Raw genomic sequence first — 15,072 nt, 5'->3', positions numbered from 1 at the left:
GGCATGAATGTGTGTGAAGGGCTGGTCCATTCATCGACATTGCACCTCTGTTGTGAGGTTAGAATATTTTACAGAAGTGTTATTGCTGATGAAGTGTCAATATGTAATTTTGTTGTTCTATGGACGGCTTAATAAGAACATTAAAAATGTTAGGTTTAGGTTAGTGTGCATGTGATGCACCGGTCTAGCACAAATACCCATCAGAACAGAATTTCCTCCTGGCCCACTGCCTGTCATGCGCAGCCTAATCTTCTGAACACCATGATAAATCTACTCGTCTAATACCATTTTGTCTTTTTGTGCTAGTATTGAAGACACAACCTGTTCTTTTTTGCATCTTCAGTCTGTTTAAGAGTTATTTCTTGATTATTCGGAAAGCTGGGTTTCTATACATCAGCCTTTCCAACAATATTTGCCTCTTAAGTCCCAGTCTGATTTACTATACTTATTGAATCCGCCAACGGCTAAGTCCTAGAGCAGGGGTAGGCAACCTTTTAGCAGCACTGTGCCGATATAGGATTGTGATGTCCCGTAGCGTGCCGGTCCTATTTTTTAAAATTGAGGTGTGTATGCTGACGTATTCTGTTTGTGTTATTTTTACTGCAGTTGCTTTGCATCATTGTATTTGTGCGTATATGAGCTATTATATTGTATATGTTCATTAGTAGTTTATGGTATTGTGTATGATACATATGAATGTGGGCTGTGTATGAGGGCTGCTTGTGGAATTGTGTGTGGATGGTTATGTCACATTGTGTGTTTGGTAGTGTGTGTGGGCTGTTTGGGGTATTGCATGTGAAAGGCTGCATGTGGGGTTTGTGTGCATGTATGTGGATTGTTAGCGGGTTACGTTTGTGCAGATTGTGTGTATGTTTGTGTGTGGGCTGTTCGTATTATTTGTTTAAGGGGAGGGTTATTCTTCATTTCTGTGTTATGAATGTAAATTAGTGATAGTAAAAATGTCTATTTACTGTGTATACCTGTATTCAATATCTACTCAAAATGACTGCTAGAGCACCCGCTCCCACCGACTAACTACCTCGTGTAACAAGATGGCGCCTACATCCGGAGTAAAATCCCGGGATGATGGTAACATCACACCTCGTAGAATGTGCATTAGATAAGACACTTAACCAATTAGAGATGTATTCTCTCTGTTATCTACATTTTTGCATATGATGTATTTTTGCCTTTATAAGGGGCTTGCCACCCCCTGAGTAAACATTCCGAAGTTTTTTATTAACCTGATACCTGTGTCTCAGTGTAATTTACTTCAAAACGTGCACGCATTTATTTTAACAATTTGGAAAGGAGCAGATACTCAGATAAACAATTGGTTTGATCCACAATATCTGTGTATATCTAGCAGTATGGTTGGCTTCCCTGGGTTCCAGTGGGGACCAGGCTGGCCTGGTACAGGTCAAAGACAGGAGCTGCAACAGCAGCTGCAGGTTGCTCTACTACGTTGTGGATTCCCATTCACAAGTGCTTGGAGGAAGTGATCTGAGATAATTTCCTCTATGTGCTGCAATGCTTAAATTGAGGATTGTCCTTCGCCATCTTTTCTTATTAGCAGATATTTGAAGTTTTACTGGGACTCCTGATAGGCCAGAGCCTATAGGCCTTGAGTGCCGTGCAAAGACACCTCGAGTGCCGTGCACGGCACTAGTGCCGTAGGTTGCCTACCTCTGTCCTAGAGGCTCCCAAGTACAAGAGCTCAACTTGCAGACCACTGTGACTGCTGAAGTAAAGATTTGATTGGTACAGGTCATCCCAATCTTGAATAGAAATTCCAGAAAAAACACCGTATATCTGTGCTTAAATAATCAAATTTAATTCTACCACCTTGTGGAATAGATTGTTTTCTTAAGATAAAAAAATTAGGTAAATACTTATACATTAATTCTGGACAGATTTTTACAACACATTTACAGAAGTTATTCTCTTGTATATGTACAACTGGAACCAATATATAAAAAAAAATGGATATTTAGTTTAATCATGCAATTGTATGAAAAAAAATATTACACGCACGCACGCACGCATGCGCACACACACTTTTAATCTCATTACTCACACTGCAGGCACAATTATGAAAATACTTGTGAGTTAGAAAGGACAGAGAGACGGTGTCAATGAATACCCTACTACTGTTAAGTAGAAGTACAAGTTGAGGAGGAGAAGTAGAATTTATGGTCATTAGTTAAATATGACCACCTACCAGAAATGTATTTCCACAATGGCCACAAACAACCCTGGTACCTTCTGGTTGAACTGGAAGTGCAGGTTGAGCTGGCTGTTCTTCTGGAATCAGCATTACTGGACCAAGATTAATAATACGTCTACTGTGGAAAGAAGGGCCCATTTTAGGAACACATTTTTGTCTTAAACTTTCAACATGCCTATGGTATATTTTACTGGGCTAAGCCCCACCATGTAGGAGCCTTACTAACAGACTAAGAACAATAACAATAATGGTGAGCCATGGTAATAAAGAATATAGCATAAAATATTAATTTTGCATAAACCTATGAAAATATGGGTACGTTGGTGATGCGTTTGACTAAGAATGATACAGCATAAATTAATTCCCACATTTTTATAGACTTTGTCTCAAATTTAATATTGTTGGATAAACTTTTCAAATTATTTTATATTTTTTGGATCAACATATCAATATCAAATACACAAAATGTATAAAAAAATATATATATTTTTTTTAAATCGCAAAATATTACTACATTTAAATATTTTTAATAATATTAAATAATTCTCAAAACCTTATCCAACAATATTAAAATCAAGGAAAATATCCGATTAACCTCTTGAAAATGAGATTAGGTAAACACCATTATAGGATGACATCCAAAGAATACGATTGGTCATTAAACTGATTAAGAGCTTTTAGACGTACAAATCATCAGATAGGAGGAAACAAGAAAAATGGTCTCCTATCTCCTGTCTGCCGTGACAATGTTTTCCTACGTCATTTAAAACATATGCTGGTCCAAAATGGACACAAGCGTGTATTGACTTGCAGTATTTGACCCAATTTGTACCTAACATGCACCTGATAACGAAACTTATGTTGGTCCTGTATACCAAGATACGGTTTTCTCTAAGCATACGACCCAAGCTTGACGGCCACCATGTCCACGGCAGGGTAGTAACAACTCAAGTACACACTAAGGACTGCTACTATCCCTGGCCCACCTGTCAAGCTTCCAGAGCCGGCATCGGCTGATCAGAGTGGACTGAACCAGTAATGTTTGATACCTCATGTTTTTTGTTCTTTTTTCTCTTCTTGCTCTAACTACTTATGTTTTCTCTTAATATTATTTGCCTTCCCGACCCAGTGGCATTAAGCTCGCCCTATTACTAACGTATATAGAGCGCATTTAAACTATGTTTTTTTTTCTTGTCGTTCTTTATAACCCTTGCTATTTGCACCTCTCAACTACTATCTTCAGGCGCATAAGCATGTTGTTATCACAAATGCAAATTAGTGCAGTACATCCCCGACTTTGCCTGTCTATGTACTGTTAGTGTGCATCTTGCCAAATGTCACTGTCTAAATTTGTACTACTCTACTGCCACTGCCTAAAATGTATTGGTTTTGCTGTTATGCCCGTTAAGACGTAATCGCTATAACAAACCTTGTTTTATTATCATTCATGGGCATTGCACAGCTTTCTCGCTTGAAAAATGTCACTGTGACTTGCCTATCGTTTAATAATTACTTAAATGTAATAATTACTAAAATGTGCCAAGCATGAAGCAACAAACACATGTTAATGAGTCTAACCTTTGAGCAACTTGCATACCTTTCAAATTGATCGCATGTATTCACCTATTAGTCCTCATATCGAATTATAAAAATGTGCAGCTTAATCCTGTCATGACAATGTCTACGTTTATAATCCTGTGACTGCTGTCGTGGCATAACAGGCATGTTTGTAACCCATATTGCACAATAAAAATAAAGAATTAAAAAAAAAAACATATGCTGGTAGCCAATCTGAACAAATTTTAATTCAAAACCTAGTATCTACCACCAAACAAAAACCTAAAGAAAAAAAAAAAAAAAAAACCTAATGTTATGTACCTTTAACTAGAGGTTATGCATTTGAAATATTTCCAGTGTGGTTGTGCACTGAGTGGATAAGCTCGTTTTTCCGTATAACAGAATGGTGATGCAATAGTCTTCTTTGACGATGAACTAAAATAGCACAGTAACCGGAAGCAAATAATATTCTTTATCTGTATAGAAGGTATTTCGAGAACATTAGGTTGACAAGTATTCGCCAAGTCAGGGTTCTCCAAACTCTTGCACTCTAGATGTTGCAGAATTACAGGATTCTCTGGCTTTTTTATTCAAAGAATCAAGGGAGTTGTAGTTCAGCAATATCTGGAGGGCCACAATTTGGAGAACCTTGCTCTCACCCTCCTACCTAGACACAGGTTACTTCTCCAGCCGTTACCGAGGTGCATCTCCATTGGTATTTGAGTAAAAGAGGAAGGCATAGTTCAACAATAGCAGTGTTCGCTATCCATGTGTAAACTCACTCAAACATAAATAGAAAAATAAAATAAATTCCTGGATATAGCAATACTGTTTCATAGCCAAATATTAAATCTGACGACGGCCAGTTCCTTTTGTTAGTAAAACGCACTCAAGTACAGACTTTTATAAGAATTTACTTTGTTAGAAAATGTGTAAAAATTGAAGTTTAGAAATCAGTAGGGATTACTAGATTAAAAAATGCCAATTAACAACTGCAGCTATGTAAAAATCAATTAATTAGTTTGGTGAAAAGCTGGGGGGGGGGGGGGGGGGGAAGAGGCGAGGGGGGGAATTTATGCCACTGTTGGAAAATAAAAACTGCAACTTCATTCAGAATTTGTTGAAACTTCTTGATTGCAAATCCATCAGATCAGCAACAGGTTTTTGAAAGTGTGGAATAAGAAATATTTGTTATCTCACCAATGACTGGCTGTGGCACCATTGTAGATAATTTTTCCCCCCAACAAGTTTGGCATTAGTGCCACCCCCATTTAAACTACCAGGTGGTATTACCTCAGGTAATACTTCAATACAATGGGTACTTCCACCGCCCATGCTCTTCTCTCCCTCTTTCCCCCACGTTCCTTTTCCAGTTTATATTGTTTTCCCATGGCCATTGCATTGAACAATCCTTTATAGTCCTTTCTTTGGTGGCTACTTCTACAGTAACAGTATCTAATGTTATTGCTAACCACACAGGAGCATGTGCAGGAACGTCTTTTTTTTTTTTTTTTTAAACGACATTTATATGTCATTTGCCCAATGGAGGTTATCTCTATAATTCAAAAGACTATGTTGCAATTTTGTTACTGGATGAAATATATGTTTCTTTGTGGCCGGAAAACCTAATAAAAATATTATTTGACACAAATTTAAGATAAAAGGCACAAATTAGGGAAGTGAAAAAAAAGGAACAAACAAAAAGAGCATATAACAATTTGGAATGCAATGGTCAACTGTGGGGGACACAATATGCCCCTTACGCAACCAAATTAAATTCAGTCTAGCTAATATCTGTGCAAAGCTGCTGGGATTTGTAGCTTGATACGTGCTACAATTCCACAGTCACCATCTCTGTGCCTCCCAACAGACATCCATGCAGTACGCAGTTATGAGCTTTTAGGAATTCACATTTCTGCTTGGGTTTGGCCTCTCAAAGGCGGTCTAAAATTTATGTATTAATATGACCGTTTGGAATTTCTCCTTCTTGCATAACGTAACATTAAATTCTGTTATATGTAAACTGGGATTAATTAAATGCTTGTTCTACACCAACTGGGTCAGCATTATTTATAATGAAGAGACTGTAATAGAAAACTAGGCAGGAGAGAATTATTAAAATAAATAAAATGTTAAAAAAAAAAAAAAAAGGCTTTTCCCTGAATCTGATAAATTGACAAAAAAAAAAAGAAAAGCTAAATATAAGACCTGCATAAGGCCAATAATTGGGGGTGAAGGAGGGGGAAAGATTAAGCGCCACAAGTTATAAATTGTGTTTTTAAAAGAGGTGTTTTTTTTTCTGATAAACAGTAATATCATGAAGAAGCACGGTCTACCAATTAAACTCAATCTCGGTTTTCTGTTAGCCAATTTGCTAGTAAATCTACACATAAAATGTTATTAAACTGTGCATAATTTTTACTTTCTTGAACATTACAGCTATATCACTGGCATAGCAGTCAGTCCACTTACATGGAGTACAAAGCCATGCAAGGTTCTAAAAAGGATGTGGAAGCATTTCATTATTCCTAGCATAGACCATACAGAATTAGAATATGGCTATTGTGTCACATGGTGGAAGCAGCTAATTGCATAACCAATCTCTGTACTCTTAGACTCCATGCTGTGTGTGAAGGAAGTACATTTCTGCTGAATATATTGTATTAAAAAAAATATATATATTTTTTTTAAATAACATTTTGGTAATGTTGTCAGTACAGTTTATAGATTAAATACATGTCTATGCAAATGAGAACATGTCTCACACAATCTGTGGATTATAGTTTGTTTAATCTTAACCGTGTTATAAAGAATTTAAAGTGATCCTAAAATCTCACAGTTTACAAACCACATTGTTTAGTCTTTCTCATACAATCAGCCCACCCCCTACCCCACTGCAGGAAAATGCTGACAACATTTGGCCTTGAGGGCAAGTACAAATGATAAAGATCACTAGCCACCAGACCAAGTACCACAGGCCTAACCAGTAACGCATAAGATACTGGACTGAAAAAGTCTTTGCAGAACTCTTGCCTGACATTTCAGTCCTGCAGTGTATTCCAAAGAACAGCCCAGTGCAATTTGATCACCAGATGAACAGTGTTGTGAGTAAGCCATCCACAACTTGAATCCTATTTCCTGTCCTAATCTGTTTTATACCCCACCTCCTATAGACTGTGAGCTCGTTTGATCAGGGTCCTCTTTAAACCTATCATTCCTGTAAGTTTTCTTGTAGTTGTCCTGTTTAATTGTCCCCCCTCTCATAATATTGTAAAGCGCTATGGAATCTGTTGGCGCTATATAAATGGTAATAATAATAATAATAATAATAACAACAACAGGTATATGCTGTTAGACATGGTCCAGAAGGCAAATGAACCCCGTCAGCCTTCTTCTGACCCTTTAAATTTCAACTTAGATTTATTTAATTTTTTCTGCTAGGCCTTATTTTCAGACTTGCTTGCCCTGGATTGATTTTTCAGAGGGAAGCACTGATAGATTAGCAAAAAGTACCCTCTGTCACCACTGCTTTCCCTTCTGTTCGGGAAGTCAGAAGAGGTCTCCAAATACCTTTAAAAGACAATCCACAAATCTACACTTTATCATTCCCCCCATAGAATGCAACCAGTGTATTTGTTAATGTGAAGTTCGGAACATACCAGTTAGGTCTTGGACATCCTATCCTCCGAGATGAATCTTTACATATGAGAAGGCAGTTACATGGACACCGGACATATTTCTTTCCTGAAGGAGGCGTTTTGATTGGCTTAAATAGAAAGATATATACATATAAAAAACACTTTAAATGAAAATTTAAATTATAAATTTGATGACAAAATATTTGTTGTGATAAGTAAAATGCATTTACAATTTCAGTGTACCAATATTTACACAATTAGCAGATTCGATACCAATCAGAATAATCAACACACGTTTGCTGGCACCGATTGGGCTAAAAAGGGACACCACATCGATCACTTTGATAGCAGACAATCAGATTTTAACACAGTCTTTTCAACAATATGAAAGAGTGGCTCACCAGATGTCTGGAGTATTGGAAGGTGCATGTTTAAATACCTCCACACTGCAGTTAGTGTAAAGTACAGGACATTACCATGACCTGAGTGTATAGGCTGCATTGATTGGTCACCCTTCCTGACAGGCGGTCATTGTGGCATGCATGGCAAATGGCATGCCCCACTTATAATAATAATTCAAAATACAATAAAATGTGAGGTTATTTGGAACACTGACCTACCCACCCATCACTACCTCCAACTGCTGGCAGGCCTAGGGCAGATAGACCAAGCACATAAATCTATTTAGAAATTCACAAGTAGCCCAAATCACTTTTAAACCTTCAATTAAGTTACAGAAGTAGTTTTTGAGAGAGAGTTTAAAAAAAAAAAAAAAAAAACCCACACAGAAAAGTTCAGAAAATAAATTTGGATAACATGATTATGTGTGTGTCTCTTGCATAAAGTAGCATGACGTGATCCTTACACTGTAAAGAGATGCTAAAATGATTATAGAATTTTGGAAACCATCTAACATTCTCTTGTTTTCACAAAACATCACCATCCACCCACTAGTATCAGCAGTTTACTCAAAGCAGTTTCCCTTACCGTAGCCTCATTGCAGACAGTACACTTTACAACATGCTGATGCAGCTTGCCATCCAAATTAATAAGAGACTGGCACACCCGGCAGTTTATAACAGGAACTCCACTGGCATCTGGGCTGGCAATAGCCGTGTATGGAGGCGGTAATTCAGCTGCACAGAAACAATGTTTCATATAAACATGGTTCCGACAATTACTATAAACATAAGCAGAACATCAACACAAAAAATGAATGTTATCAGCAAGTCACAAATTCAATTGCTAATCAAGTGCTGCTCATTAGCGACCATCATAAACATGTAAGCTGGTGATAATTAACTTGGGCACCCCAGATGTCTGTGCCAGTGGGAGCAGATCAATACAGATAGATGTGACCACACCTCCCCCTCCCCAGTTTCTGTTACACAAAAAAAAAATACATCTAATCTGGTATGGTTTAATGAGATGTTTGGGTTAGAGAAAAGAAAAAAAAAATCAACATATGTCTGTCAACATTATTTCTGTAGTTTAATTTATTTTATTGATAACTGCTACAGTGTTGTTGGGCCTTAAAGGGAAACTATAGTGCCAGGAAAACAATGTTTTCCTGGCACTATAGCTCCCTATAGTGCAACCTCCCTCGAGTCCCACTACCTCCACAAGTGCTGCAGAAGGGGTTAAAAAAAACCTTATGTCAGTTATCTGATTCCAGCAGAGGATCACTGTGCGCTGAGTCAGGCGCTGCCTCTGCTCCTCCCCCGCCAACTTAAGCCAGTGGGGCCACGTAATGTGCATGCACAGCTATCGATTATACATTGCTTTCCTGTGGGGATTCAGGTGATGCTGTATGCCCTCATGCATAGCGTGAGGATGTCCAGCGTCAGGTGACCAAAGTAGACAGCCACTAGAGGTGGAGGAAATGATTGCAATAATTACTACTGCAGGGTTAAATGACCTGGGACACTACACCCAGACCAATAAAACGAGCTGACGAGGTCTGGTGCCTATAGTGTACGATTAAGCAATGTGCAATGTCCATATTCTGGGTATCTACCTCTCACATATGCTTTATAAGGGTCCATCAGATGCATATTGTCCAGTCTTGTAGGACTCTCGTTTGGTAACAGCATCTGGGATAGAATTCGATTACTTTGAAGTGGTTGTTGTTTCCCCAATATGTGTATCTACAGGGTTATGGTGTTGGACGGGTCATGATGTCACATGGAGTACATAGGGCTAAGTGGGCAGAACCCAACAAGTCATTGGTCAGCAAGTCATCTGTTTTTAACTTTATTCAACGCTAATCTGTGTTCTACATTGCCCGTTATGCATTGTGGGAAACTTATTTGACAAATGTCTGCAATGTTGAACTGCTGCTCGATTCAATATGAAGCAGCAGGTAACAACTGCAGTATCTTTTAGCTCACATTAGGAATGGACTCAAGAACAAAATGTGCTGATGCCGCTCACTATCAGGAAATATTTAATAAGGGTTATTGGAATATACAAATCTAACAACAGAATCAATAGAGAAAGTTAAAACCCCATCCATCTTTTTTCAAAGCAGGAATAGCTGATCATTGCTTTTCTTGACTACTAACAAAATAGAAGATAAATTAAAAATCGGTCGACTCTGCTAGCACAGGAGAAAATAAAAAATAATGTATTACATTACAAGATTTATACATAAAAATATTCCAATAGTAACAGATTTTCCCAGTATGCAACTGGATGACATTAAAAATGCACACAAATGTTTTTTTGGGTTTTTTTTTTAATGTGTAAATGTATGGAAACAGAGTTATCCCCTACCAATAAGGAAAGGGGAATAAGGGTGCTCTAGTGGACAAGATAACAGATATAACAACTATGTTATATGACAAATTGGCATTAAAGGGACACTATAGTCGCCAAAACAACTTTAGCGTAATGAAGCAGTTTTAATGTATAGATCATGTCTCTGCAGTCTCACTGCTTAATTCTCTGCAATTTAAGAGTAAAATCCCTTTTGTTTGTCCATGCAGCCCTAGTCACACCTCCCCTGGCCGCGACACACACCATGCATGGGGAAAAAAATGGTTTCACCTTCAATTAGATGTAACTTACTTTAAAAGTTCTTATTGCCTGATCTCTAAAGTGAACTTTATTCATACACAGCAGGCTTCTGTGGGGTCTAGCAAGCTATCAACAGTGCAGGGGATAATGCATTTTAAATTAAATGGAATTCGCAAAGAAGGAAGTATTAAAATTAGCTGACTCTTTACAGGAAGCTCTTTACAGGCTGTGCAAGTCACATGCAGAGAGGTGTTTCTAAGGTGCACAAACAAAGTGACTTACCTCCTAAATGGCAGAGAATTGAGCAGTGATACTACAAGGAAATTATTTATACACCAAAATTTCTTCAATAAGCTAAAGTTGTTTTGTGGACTATAGTGTCCCTTTAACCTCTTAAGGACCAAACTTCTGGAATAAAAGGGAATCATGACATGTCACACAAGGGGTTAAGAAGAGAATGACTTGACAGTATAACACTTTCCTCCCTCAGGGGTTTGCATTTTCTCTTTGGGACCGTGATTTGGAGTAGTCATCTGTTGTACCCTGATGGTGCAGCAGCTGGCAGGTAAAATGTAGGATAGCCTAGCAAGTTATTACTCATAGTTATAAATCTATGGCTAATAGCTCACACAAAGTTCTATGAATCAGCCATTATTTGGGCATAGTTTTTCCAGGGAGTATTAATGCCATTCTGGACTAGCAATATATGCGCTAATAATCCTCCAAAAACAACTCTATAGAGAGCTATTCTAAAGTTAATTAAGGAAGACAGTTGGTGTTGGAATAAGGTCTAGAGCAGTAGTTCCCAAACACGTTCTCGTGACCTAGCAACAGTCCAGGTTCTCAGCATCTCTACCGGGCAGAATAGTAAAAGGAAATGCATACATCCTAGACTAGTTTGGGAACCACTGTTCTAGAGTGATCAGGTTGTAAGAATGAAAGATGTCATCATTGGTGATTTACTGGTTAATTGTCCTAACATATGGACCTGTTATACCAACTCAAAAAAATTGGACTAGAGCTGGACAATACAATGAAGCCAGTTCTAGATAGGTTTAAAAGCCCTAAGATAATTTGTCTCCGTCAACTTATTTTTTGCGTGTCAACATTTGTGCTCAACAAAATGTTAGAGACTTAGAATCACACGGCTGACTGTCCATTGGATTGACACGGATTCACAAGATATTATCATCAGCGAGGGGCTAAAACCAGACATCGAGGATTTAGGCAATAATCTGTAGAAATCATTTTGGCATACTGTGACATACAAGTCTGAAGCAGCACAGCCATGAACTCTTGGAGAGGCTAAAATGTATATTTGGAATTTTTCTGTGTTTTATGGGAGAGAAATGCTAGCATATGCACATTACGTAAAATAAAATTACATAAATAAGAATACTGCAAACTACTTTAATACACTATTTGGTGGTGGGTGAGGGAAATCACAATCCTATTTTAAGGTGGGTAATTATAGAACTTAGGACATACATTTCTTCCTTGGTCTGGTCTCCTCACCTAAATTTAAACAATTAAATTAAGAAATCAGAATAATGTAAAATAAAGCCCAAATACATTGTTCTCATAGCATTTAAATATTAAATCAGTAACTAGCCCAGGCGTATTTATGTGGTACCTGGCATTTTATTAATGGAAGACAGAAATCACAAAAAACTTGCAAATATGGTCAAGAAAGGAAACCATTGCTAAATGTTCCAAAGAGGTTACAGCACATCTTGCACAAACTTCAGAAGTATAAGGTAATCATCTGGTTCTCTCCAGGCAAGGGAATAAACCTTCAGCACTCCAGATGTTGTGGTCTACATCTTCCATTATGCTCTTACAGCCATGATTCTGGCAAAGCATCGGGAAAATTGGAGTCCTCAACATTTGGAGTACTGTAGGTTGGCTAACCCTGCCTTAGAAGATATTGCAACAATCAATCAGAAGGAAAATGGACAAGACCAAGAAACAAAATATCAACAAAATTGATTAAGTTGTTGATTAGACCACTGAGAAAGTAAAGGTAAAGAGATAATACAAACCTTCACACTCCAAGAAGCAAACGTAAAACGCAAAACATAATGTGGTCGGTTTGCTTTTTGAGATCCTGCTGCAATACTTTATTCTCTAATTGAAAGCAGCAGGCAATGACAAAATAGCAAAACAAATACAGAAAAAAGTTACAAGTTAGCAGAATAAGCAAAATTCCAGCTCATGTTTGAAACACTGCTGTCATACAGTTAAAAAAAAAAAAAAAATTACGTGATTAGTAAACAGTAGTCATTTTGCTTACGTGCTAAATAGATGAAGATTTCACAGCGTGTGACAAAACCAATTTGTAAGAGGGGCTACTCTACTCTACCATTACTCATTTTTGCATTTTAGAGAGGGTCTATGCAGTCTTTGAGAGTAACAAATGTTCCAAACTTTCAACACAACTCAAACAAAAAGGTAAAATGCAAAAAAAATTATTTGGAGGTTTGTAAATAGTGGGTTAAAGAAACACATCACCCACCATAACCACTACAGTGCACTGTGAGTTTTAGAACTTCTTACCCCCCTGACTCCCCAAGTGTCACTCCCTGCTTACACTACATTAGAAAGAGAACCAGAACCTCATACGCAGGTCCATCTGCTCTGCAGTGCAGGGTTAGCTGATTACTCTCAGCCAATGAGCTAAACCCTGCACTGCCAGTATTAACAGAGCATGATATTCTGGCACTCTGTCTGAAGTCTTGGAGGCAGTTTATGGGATCATAAAATGGTTTGACTACCTACAAGGAGGAGGATGTAAGGGCACTCCTGGCACCATAACAACTATAGTGCACTGTAGTAGTTATGGTGCTTGCAGTGCTCCTTGGAAAACGTATGAAGAGATGCAACATGTTGGGAAAGCTAGAGTGATGGGAGAGATGATAAGGTCAGAAAATACACCAACAAGAGGTAATTAGAATAACGTAATGCCAGGGACAAGGATTGTGGTTGGATGTGATCAGTCTTTAAACATAGTCATACAACAAAAGTGGACAGGTTTTAAATATGGTGACGGTAAAAATTTAACATTTACTCTAGGTAAATACATCAGAGTTCTATGCAACAAATGTTTTTGTTGAAGTCAACATTTAAGGTTTCAATTCACTGTTACATGACTGTCAGTCTTACATGTCAGCATCTGGGAAAGATTACAGTTTAAGGAATAATAATATAAAAAAAAAAAAAAGAATGCTCTTCCAGCAATCATACAAACATATTGATGAAGTGTTGCAGCTTTGTTAAGGATAGTTTTTCTGTTATATCTAGGGCTAACAGAACAATTTCAATAAATAAACAAACAGTAACCAAACCAGTGGAAATTTCAGAGAAACTGCTGTTTACATTGGAGGGTTAATCCGGCCTCTAGTGACTGTCTTTGCATTCAACGTGCAGAACGTCCATAGGAAAGCATTAAGAAATGCTTTCCTATGGACTGGTTGAATGCGTGCGCGGCTCTTGACGCGCTTCACTCGGGAGCTGACGTCGCCGGGGGAGGAGAGGTCAGCAGCGCGAAGGAGCCCGGCGCTGGATAAAGGTAAGTGGCTGAAGGGGTTTTTACCCCTTCAGCTCAGCGGGAGGGGGACCTAAGGGTTATATAGGGTCAGGAAAACAAGTCTGTTTTCCTGACACTATAGTGATCCTTTAAGGCCACAGTAACCAAACCAGTCGAAATAGTTATTCTATTTTGACCATAAATTTGAAATTCACATTTGTAAATAAACTCTTGAGTAGCATTACATACCATTGGGAGAGAACACGAAAACTTTTCTGCTATATTGCATCGCATACATAGGCTGCAGGAGGGTAACCAATTAAGGCAATTCATTAATTTAAGATTCCTCTAAAATGACATAATTCGTTTTGTTCCTACAGCATATAGATTCTTCAAAAAGTACTTTTCATGTCCCATTCAGCAGGATTAAGAGATATGTCAAAAGAAACGTTGTGGATCATGTTAGCCATGGAACTCAAACGGAATTTTCAATCTTTGTTGACAACAGCTGAAATTGGAGAATTTTTCAAATTCAAATCTTGTAACCTAAAATTCCCCACTTTGAATTCCCAACAATGGATATTTTAGTGGGTATCACTGATGGTGTGCAGTGTTAAAGGAACCCTTTAGTCACCAGAACCACTATGGCTTAATGTGGAAACATTAACAGTGTCTGGTGTAATCATTCTGTGTGATGACGCTGAAAGTGAAGGCCTTTAATTTGTGAAGGTATAGTGTCCGACAAACAATTACTAGAGAAGTGTTCTATAATAAATGTAACCATCGTCTTTCTCAAATGGAATGTCTTACATTGTCCAAGTAAAACGACAGCGTCTATGCACCTAAAGCAGAGCGTTGAGATGTAGAGGTTTCTGCACTTCGTGTCCCTTTAAAGATGGCAAGGATAATCACTGGCTTGTTGATCTTTAATGGTTTGACAGCAATGCTTTCAGTTCTACCTGAAGTATACAGTTTTAGAAGCATTAGAAGAGTAAGAGTAAAAGTGACATATAGTAATCCTTAAGGTGTATTAGGAGGGTGCCATTAAATGTTTTTATTTTTACATAGTGATCTGTCAATCTTCCAATCTCAGTTGAGAGTAAAAT

At 37.9% G+C, this 15,072-nt stretch overlaps 1 protein-coding gene across 3 annotated transcripts in view; it reads right to left on the bottom strand.

Moving 5' to 3' along the window:
- PIP4P2 (phosphatidylinositol-4,5-bisphosphate 4-phosphatase 2) overlaps positions 1-15,072 on the bottom strand; it is a 77,519-nt gene that overhangs the window by 17,503 nt on the left and 44,944 nt on the right. For all 3 annotated transcript variants that reach the window (XM_063451264.1, XM_063451265.1, XM_063451263.1), the window contains exons 2-4: positions 8,410-8,558; positions 7,444-7,550; positions 2,222-2,345 (exon numbers count right to left, since the gene is read on the bottom strand). In XM_063451264.1, the coding sequence (XP_063307334.1) occupies positions 2,222-2,345; positions 7,444-7,550; positions 8,410-8,558 (380 nt within the window). The remainder of the gene's footprint in view (positions 1-2,221; positions 2,346-7,443; positions 7,551-8,409; positions 8,559-15,072) is intronic.

The sequence above is a fragment of the Pelobates fuscus genome, chromosome 4 (assembly GCF_036172605.1).
Source record: "Pelobates fuscus isolate aPelFus1 chromosome 4, aPelFus1.pri, whole genome shotgun sequence".
Classification (NCBI taxonomy): Eukaryota; Metazoa; Chordata; class Amphibia; order Anura; family Pelobatidae; genus Pelobates; species Pelobates fuscus.
The sequence above is the reverse complement of the archived record's forward strand: the minus strand, read 5'-3'. Positions and strand labels throughout refer to the sequence as shown.